This window comes from Bison bison, unplaced genomic scaffold, assembly GCF_000754665.1.
Source record: "Bison bison bison isolate TAMUID 2011002044 unplaced genomic scaffold, Bison_UMD1.0 scf7180017864327, whole genome shotgun sequence".
Taxonomy (NCBI): domain Eukaryota; kingdom Metazoa; phylum Chordata; class Mammalia; order Artiodactyla; family Bovidae; genus Bison; species Bison bison.
Genome location: NW_011494899.1, coordinates 5753784 through 5763446, shown reverse-complemented (window position 1 = coordinate 5763446; position 9663 = coordinate 5753784). Strand labels below are relative to the sequence as shown.

At 44.8% G+C, this 9663-nt stretch overlaps 1 protein-coding gene across 1 annotated transcript in view; it reads left to right on the top strand.

Moving 5' to 3' along the window:
- Nucleotides 1–9663, top strand: part of STAB2 (stabilin 2) — a 169621-nt gene that overhangs the window by 13612 nt on the left and 146346 nt on the right. Inside the window, exons 4-5 of the mRNA XM_010853421.1 lie at nt 3233–3318; nt 4115–4184. Coding sequence (XP_010851723.1) covers nt 3233–3318; nt 4115–4184 — 156 coding nt within the window. The remainder of the gene's footprint in view (nt 1–3232; nt 3319–4114; nt 4185–9663) is intronic.

Here is a 9663-nt window from a genome sequence, read left to right as displayed (position 1 = left end):
CTTCACAGTCCAACTCTCACATCCATACATGACCACAGGAAAAACCATAGTCTTGACTAGATGAACATTTGTTGGCAAAGTAATGTCTCTGCTTTTGAATATGCTATCTAGTTTGGTCATAACTTTCCTTCCAAGGAGTAAGCGTCTTTTAATTTCATGGCTGCAGTCACCATCTGCAGTGATTTTTGAGCCCAGAAACATAAAGTCTGACACTGTTTCCACTGTTTCCCCATCTATTTCCCATGAAGTGATGGGACTGGATGCCATGATCTTCGTTTTCTGAATGTTGAGCTTTAAGCCAAATTTTTCACTCTCCACTTTCACTTTCATCAAGAGGCTTTTTAGTTCCTCTTCACTTTCTGCCATAAGGGTGGTGTCATCTGCATATCTGAGGTTATTGATATTTCTCCCGGCAATCTTGATTCCAGTTTGTGTATCTTCCAGTCCAACATTTCTCATGATGTACTCTGCATATAAGTTAAATAAGCAGGGTGACAATATACAGCCTTGACATACTCCTTTTCCTATTTGGAACCAGTCTGTTGTTCCATGTCCAGTTCTAACTGTTGCTTCTTGACCTGCATACAAATTTCTCAAGAGGCAGGTCAAGTGGTCTGGTATTCCTATCTCTTGAAGAATTTTCCACAGTTTATTGTGATCCACACAGTCAAAGGCTTTGGCATAGTCAATAAAGCAGAAATAGATGTTTTTAGGGACAACCTAAAATATTGACTCTTTTAATCCATAACCACAGTGTATCTGGGATTTTTAAATTATTTTTGTCAGTGTTTTATAGATTTCATCTTACAGATTTTGCACAATTCTTGTTGTATTCACACCTGAGTTTTGCCTTTGGTGTTAAGTTTACTTATATACTTTTATTTCAGTTATGAGCAGCTTCATGTTAGTTTATAGAAATGTAATTGATTTTTGTTTATGTGTCCTGAGAACTTATAAATTCATGTATTAGTTCTAATGAATTTTTGGAGATTGTTTTGAATTTTCTATGTGGAAAATCTTATTGTCTGAGAATCAAGAAAATTTTCATTTCTTTTCCAATCTGTATCCATTTTGAGTCTTTTTTTCTTACCTTACTGCACTGACCATGTTATGTTCTTTATACCATTGGATTCAGTGGGCATAATATTGTTTAGAATTTTTTAATGTTCAATATTTATTCTAGATTTTAAAGAATTTACATCTATGTGGGGCTTCCCTGGTGGCTCAGATGGTAAAAGCATCTGCCTACAATGCGGGAGACCTGGGTTCGATCCCTGGGTTGGGAAGATCCCTCAGAGAAGGAAACGGCAACCCACTCCAGTATTCTTGCCTGGAAAATCCCACGGACAGAGGAGCCTGGCAGGCTACAATCCATGGGGTCACAAAGAGTCGGACACGACTGAGTGACTTCACTTCACTTCATTAGGGACATTGGTCTATAGTTTTCTTGTGATGTATTTGTCAGGTTTGGGAATCAGAGTAATGATGCTCTTTGTATAGAATGAACTGGGAAGTGTTCTCTCTTCTTCAACTTTTTAGAAGAGTTTTTTTTATCATTGATAAGATTTCTTCCTTAAGTGTGAGGTAATATTCACCTAGAGTCCATCAGCGTGGAGTTTTCCTTGTGGGGAGGATTTTAACTTCAAATTAAATTTCTTAAATAGATACAAGGATATTCAGGTTATCTATTTTCACTTAAATGATCTCTGGGGTGTGTGTGTGTGGGGGTGTGTGTGTGTGTGTGTGTTAGTCACTCAGTCGTGTCCGACTCTTTGCAACCCCATGGACTGTAGCCCGCCAGGCTCCTCTGTGCACAGGACTTCCCAAGCAAGAATACTGGAGTGGGTGGCCATTTCCTTCTCCAGGGATTGAACTCAGGTCTCCCAAATTGTAGGAAGATTCTTTACCACCTGAGCCCCCAGGGAAGATCTTTGGTAGTTTGGAACAATGAATTTATTCACCTCATCTACACTGTCAAGTTTTTGGCATAAAGTCATTCCTAGTATCTGCTTCAGATCAGATCAGATCAGTCGCTCAGTTGTGTCTGACTCTTTGCGACCACATGAATCGCAGCACGCCAGGCCTCCCTGTCCATCACCAACTCCCGGAGTTCACTCAGACTCACTCCCATTGAGTCAGTGATCCCATCCAGCCATCTCATCCTCTGTCGTCCCCTTCTCCTCCTGCCCCCAATCCCTCCCAGCATCAGAGTCTTTTCCAATGAGTCAACTCTTCCCATAAGATGGCCAAAGTACTGGAGTTTCAGCTTTAGCATCAGTCCTTCCAAAGAAATCCCAGGGCTGATCTCCTTCAGAATGGACTGGTTGGATCTCCTTGCAGTCCAAGGGACTCTCAAGAGTCTTCTCCAACACCACAGTTCAAAAGCATCAATTTTTCGGCGCTCAGCCTTCTTCACAGTCCAACTCTCACATCCATACATGACCACAGGAAAAACCATAGCCTTGACTAGATGAACCTTTGTTGGCAAAGTAATGTCTCTGCTTTTGAATATGTTATCTAGGTTGGTCATAACTTTCCTTCCAAGGAGTAAGCTCTGCTTATTATCCTTTTTAATGTCTCTAAGATGTGTGGCAATGTCTCCTCTCTCATTCCTGCTATAATCTGATGAAAAATAATTTCTAAATGAAGGCATTAGACTGAGATCATCCTAAAGTTACAGAGTATACCTTTTGATCTTGTGTCCCCAGTGTTAATTGAAATCTAGAATATAGGCTCCATGTGGGCAGGACGCCTGGCCTTCCACCAGCTGCCCAGGGCTGCACTTTCCTCTGAAGCAAGTCTTGGTCCACTTAAATGTCCAGACACTCACTCCTCGCTAAACTTGTTCACAGCAGACCCTGGCTGAAGCACTATGGACCCTGCCTGGTGCCCTGCCCATACACAACATAACCATCCCCATGCAAAGACCCACTGACTCATCACCTCCCAGCAGCCTAAGAAGCATAAAACCCCTGGAGTTGTAACAGGGATGAATTAATTAGTTGATTGTAAAGTTAACAGCAAATGTTCAAGAAAGGGCAGAAGGTCTGACAGGTCCTAGTACAGTCCCTGACTACATTGTGATTCCTTCCTCTCCCCTAAGTAACCTTAGATGATGCCTGCACGGTCTTCAATTATTTCTTATCCCTGGCACCTAGCAGATGCTTCATGCATCTTTGCAGAATGCTTGTGTGCAGTTTCAAATGAATATATCTGCTCTTTGATTCCCCAGAGTGCCCGGGAGGAGCAAGGTCCCCCTGCAGTGGCCGGGGCCGTTGTGCTGAAGGCATGGAAGGAAATGGAAGCTGCTTATGCCAAGTAAGTTCAAAACAGTGTTCTCCTCCTTCCTGACTCTGCTGTCTCCTTACCTGTTGTCCCTCTGTAAACACACACTGGGTGAAGACTCTAAGAAGCAGCGATGTTAGTGGGGGTGAGTGGGGGAAGTGTATGCATGTTACAGGCTGGGGGACCTTAGAGCAAGTCAGTTAACTGCTCAGCCTTAAGTGAATCCATCTGTAAAATGAATTTAATAATAATACTGAAGCAATTATACTTGTTGAAAAACTGCGATGAGAACAATGCAGGGCTCTAGAAATTGTGTCATTGTTACCCTTCAAAGTCACCACTATTGGCAGACTAGTCTTTGAAGCTGTACTCAGACCCATAGGTGAGCGCTTGGTCTGCCAATTGAGGAATTTCTTTGCTATCCCATGAAAGGGACTTTTTGCAAGCTTCAAGCCTTACACTACGGGAATACAAAGAAACCCTCTGAAAAGAATTGAGCTCAACTGTCTTTAGAATTGCAAAACTGAGAATGTATTCATTTCACCCTTGGGTGGATTTAGGATGTGGCCATCAGTGCTGATTCCCTAGTTATACCTTTGAAGCAACTTTCTTCAGAAGAGCTCCAGATTCTTAGTTCCAGACTGATTCAAGGAATGAATGTACAAATTATAACACAAAAAAAGAGCAAAGAAGAAAGAGAGTTTCAGGACAGGCACAGAGGGAAGATCCATTTGAGAAATGAATGCTGACCAGAGAGTCAGAAATCTATGGTCTTCGTGGGTAACACAGATTGTTTGGGTCTAACACCCTCCCCCCTGGTGTCCTGCAGGAAGGATTCAGTGGAACAGCCTGTGAAATCTGCGCTGCTGACAACGTATTTGGGCCCAACTGTTCAGCAGGTATGTCTCACTTTGGTGTCATCAAATGCATTTGTGAAGGTCCAAAGTCGGACATGGCTTATACACCTCAACACCCCGGAAATAAAGTTCCTTGTAGGGGAATGCAGAACAATTCTCCAAACCAAGGATGCACAGACAAGACAACAAGTTGACAACAAATCTTTTAAAAGGCAGTCTGAAAGGACAGACACTATGTCTGTGGTCGGCACTTGCAGGCAGCCACTCACCAAGAATGCTTCCTGACAAACTTGGGGGTATAGGATTACCTCGCTCTAGGCTCCAGGATCCAACATCCACCAGTTGTTTTCCTGCCTAGCTACTCCCTGAGGTCTTTCTAGACTGTGGTCTCAGCACTGACCTTCTCCCCAGGGGCCTCTATATCCACCACAGGTCCCAACACATTCTAACCTATCCCTTCCTTTCGGGAGTTCACAAACACCTGAGGTCATCAGAGGTTGTTGGTCCCATTTTGCAGATTATGGATTTGTCCCCAGCATGGGTTTATCCACTCTCTCATTGTTGGTTCTCCCCAAAGCTGACCCATTCTGCAAACGTTCTCATGTAAGTAGCATATTTGAGAGGGGACCCAGGGAAACACTAAGAAAGTGACATAGAGGAAATAAAGGGTGTGCTGTCAAGCCAGAGACCAGCGTGGATGACTAGAGCTTAATCCCCTGGGGAACTCTGGAGTCTGCAAAGAACACTCACCTTGGAGTTACCTCACATGAGAGGAGAGGAAGCCTTGGGGTAGTGGGCAGAATAATGGAACCCCACTTCCTCGCCACCAAAATGTCCACATTCTAATACCATGGACCTGGGAATCTGTTGCCTTCCATGGCAAGGGGAAATTAAGGTAGCAGATGACAGAGGATGAGATGGATGGATGGCATCACCGACTCGATGAACATGAGTATAAGCAAGCTCCAGGAGTTGGTGATGGACAGGGAAGCCTGGCATGCTGCAGTCCATGGGGTTGCAAAGAGTCAGACACGACTGAGCGACTGAACTGAACTGGAATTACAGTTGCTAATCATCTGACTTTACCATGAAGAGATTATCCAGGATTATCCTGGTGGACTCAGTGTTATCACAAAGGTCCTTAAATGTGGAGGAGGGAGACAGAGATAGAAGATATAGATATGTACCTTCTGATGTGTGAAAGACTCCAGATGTGATGAGATATAAGAGTGGCAAGATGGGAGAAAGGCTCCATCTTGCTGGCTTTGAAGGTGGAGGGGGCCACGAGCCAGGCAGTGTGGGCAGCATCTCAAAGCTGAAAAAGGCAGGGAAAGAATACTCCCCTCCAGAAAGGAGTGGAACCAGCAACACCTTGATCGATCTTAGTACAACTGCTTTGGGTTTCTGACCTCCCAAATTGTAAGACAGTAAATGTGTGTGGTTTAAGACACTAGGTTTGTGGCAATTTGTTACAACAGCAACAAGAAGCTAACACATGTGGTCATTAGGGCAGAGTCATTCATTTCCCGGCACTTCCAGCCCCCAGTGAAGCAGCCGGTGGAAGAGCCATCCCAGAAAGTGTCCACAGGCTACTGCTGCTGGAGGGGAGCTGAACACGTGGACTTGGTGAGGTCTGAGAATGTGGGCATGGTAGGGACAGTGTCTGCCAGAGCCTTAGTCTCCCTTAAAAGGATAGGTCAGGTCACCTTTCTCCAACACCACTTTGGTTTGGCTTTTATGGAAAAATCATATTTGGTAGGTACTGCATTGATTTAAATATTTTTGGCAAAAAAAATACAGACATCCCACCCCTGTAAGTTTGTGCACTCTATAGCAAGTTTCCTTTGTAATAATGAAGCTATTATCTCCCTCTAATCCATGGGGTCCATGGAGGCCAATGCTGTCTTTATCTGCTTCTGTCCTGACCCAGAAGCATGGGTGTTGGGAGGCATGGTGTCGAGGTGATTAGCTTTAGACTCAGACTGGGTTTCAGTCCCAGGGCTGCTGCAAATTGTGGAAACCTTAAGTTTACTGAGCATGCTTTCTGCATCTTCTTCTGTAAAAATAGAAACAACATTGCCTCCTTTAGAATTATCATGAGGATCTAACGAGATAATCGGTGCACAAGTGTTAGCAATTATTATGACTATTATTAATGCCTACTCTTTCCTAGTGTTCCCTCCCAATCTTATGTTTTTCTTAACCCATCACTTTATAAAAGAGTATTTCATAAGAGTGTTAGCAAAACCAAATTTAAACCAGATGTTAGCATTCTGAGTGTTTCTTTAACATTATATTGGATTGGCCAAAATTCCTGAATGACCTTTTTGGCCAAACTAATACATTAAAAGACAGTAAAATGTAATCAACCAATTGTTTACCAAGAACATGATAAACAAATTGTCCCTTCTTTGCCACAATACAGTTTAAGTCACATATTTTAAATAAATACTGAAATGGGAAGAAAGAAGCCCACACTGCTTACTTAGCAAGAAAGCCAAGTAATTGTTTGTGGATAAAAATTTAGAAAGATGAGCTCATGTCACTTTCAGGAAACTGGTGTTGGTTGCTAATGAGCATAGACATACATGGAAATTCCAAACATTTTTTAATTAAAAAAGTGGCCTCTCTTTACACCTCTTTGTGCCATGGGGAAAGGGCAAGTGAAAGGGAGCAAGGTGGTTTGTTGAAAATCCAAATTTTTGAGCCAGAAAATTGGAAACCTAAACTGAGATTCGGGAGATAAGACTCCCAGTTCTTAGTTCCAACAGAACTTTGTGAGATGATGGAATGTCCTGATCTTCATTATCCAACACGGTAGCTGCAAGGCATGTATGCATGCTAAGTTGCTTCAGTTGTGTCCAACTCTTTGCGACCCCTTGGACTGTAACCCAACAGGCTCCTCTGTCCATGGGATTCTCCAGGCAAGAATACTTGAGTGGGTTGCTGTGCCCTCCTCCAAGGGATCTTCCTGACCCAGGGATTGAACCTGACTCTCTTATATCTCCTGCAATGGCAGGCAGGTTCCTTACCTCTAGCCCCACTTGGGAAGCCCCTTAGCTCATGTTACTCAATTTAAACTTAAATAGCTTCAAGTGGAGGAGAAGGCAATGGCACCCCACTCTAGTACTCTTGCCTGGAAAATCCCATGGACAGAGGAGCCTGGTAGGCTGCAGTCCATGGGGTCGCTAAGAGTCGGACACGAGTGAGCAACTTCAGTTTCATTAGAGAAGGAAATGGCAACCCACTCCAGTGTTCTTGCCTGGAGAATCTCAGGGACAGGAGAGCCAGGTGGGCTGCCGTCTATGGGGTCACACAGAGTCGGACACAACTGAAGCAACTTAGCAGCAGCAGCAGCCTCAAGGGGCTAGTGGCTCCCGTATTGGATAGTGTAGCTCTAGACCATAATGGCCAAGGGAGCAGGCTTCAAGTCACACAGGCCTGAGTTTGAAACTAAGCCCAGTTGCTATGGGATTTGAGGCAAGCTATTGAACCTCTCTATGCCCTCCTCATCTATAAAACAGGAATAATAATACCTGCCTCATGGGATTAACTTGTAGAAAAGCTCTTAGCAGCATGTCATGAGCACTTGGTGAAAGCAAGTATTGGTATTAAGTGAGGACAAGAGCAGTTCTACAGTAAGGAGAGCATTCATTCACCTGTGACTGCAGGATGGCTCAGTGATGCTGACCATTTCCCATTGGCAAGAACTGGGGGAACCTGCGAACCTTTTTAGCCAAGCATCCACTGGGTGCCAGTGTTGTTCCACCCACTGAGGCACTGGCCATTGGCGGTGGCGATTCTGCCTGTAAGTAGGACAGCTATGAGTTGCAGTTTTATTTTTAACACTGACTTTAACCTGCTGCCGGAGCATTCTCGTACCTGATTCTTGATGTGCTCAGAGGTAATTTCAAGCTGCATTTATCAAGGGTGTTCATCTCAACCACCAAGGCCCTCACCTGCTCAGTGCCTCACCCCAGGTTAAGGCAGAATACAAAGCCCCCTCTCTCTCACATGATACCAGATCTGTCCCACAGTCATGCCTTGTTAATAATAGCTGAATGCCTGCTGGGCACCAGGCAGTGCACAAAGCTTGACACACAGAATCTCTTTGGAACAGCTCTGCAAGCTGGGTTCCTTGTGTTATGAATGAAGAAGCAGCGAGGTTGCTCAAGGTCCTGCAGCTACTTTAGGAATAGAGGCAGGGTTTGACCCCAGGTGTCTTACTCCAGAACCTGGGCACCCAACCACTGCACCATTCAGCCCCTGGCACACATCCACCTTGCATTAGACCCCTTACAGGCGATGGGCATCCAAAGAGGGGGAAGAATAGCTCCCCACCCCCAAGGATCTGGAAATGTGGATGATGCTTCTGAGCCAGTGCACACCACACATGCAGGATGCTACAGGAACACAAGAGGGCAGCCTACTCTGCCGAGGGGCGTGGCACAGGGGGCTTTGTGCCCTGTCCCTCTGACCCCAATGGTCATGGCTTTGGCTGCTTTAGGGTCCCATACCCCAAGGTTCACATGTCTCTACAGATTTGCTGTAGCTGGTTTCACAAATGCCCAGGGCTCTTTCAGTGACATTTGGGAATCCCTCTGCCACTCATATCTCCTTCCCAAGGACACTTTCTGGGCAGTGACTGGCAGCAATGGGTGTCAGAAGCTCCTGAAACTACTGTGCCAGGTCAGTTAATCCAGTATAGAGATCGTGCCAGAGGCCAGGACACGGGGTGCCTGAAAGGGAAGCTTAGGGAGGAGGACAGCCCTTTGTAGTTAGCACTGAGGTTGAGAGCAGGGGCTGAGTCACATTCGACTCCCCTCTCCTGCCCTTGCACCCCATCCACAGGGTACATGACAACATTTAGGACGTGCGGCATCACTGTATCTTTTAGAGTCTGGTCGTGCCCCTGCACTGTGAGCAGCTTGAATCCAGGTGTTGTGAATGACTTATTTGCATACCCAGTGCCTAACCCAGTGCCTGCCACTCAGTTGGAACTGGGTAGATATTTTTTTAATTGAACTAATTTACATCTTTGCTACCAAGTCCATAGAACACTCCCACGTCAACCCAGTTATCTCCACGACCAATTCGACTTCCCTCTGGAACTCTGTTCAGAAGACTACAGCCAGAGGTTGACATCAAAGTGCTTTGCTAATATGGAAACCATGATAAATTGATTTTTGAAGGGAAGATGATAATTGCAAATCCATTTAATTCTTCAATCATTTGAATAAGTTCTGGAGCTAATTGTCTCCCATTTTTTATATGTAGCATGGGGTTAATTGTCGTGTCTCCCTGGGTGCTGTGAGCGTCAGATGAGATCATGCCTGTAAAGCATATGACAAAGTGCCTGAAGGAGAGGGAGGGCTTGATAAAGGGTCAGGCAGGGCCAGTGCTAGGCCAAGGTGAAGAGGAACATGTCTTAGGTTCAAAATTTAAGGAGGCATCAAAAACTCAGTAATTGAGAGAAATCGTTTTTTAAGATTAGGGTGGCTGTGACAAACTGTGGCACACC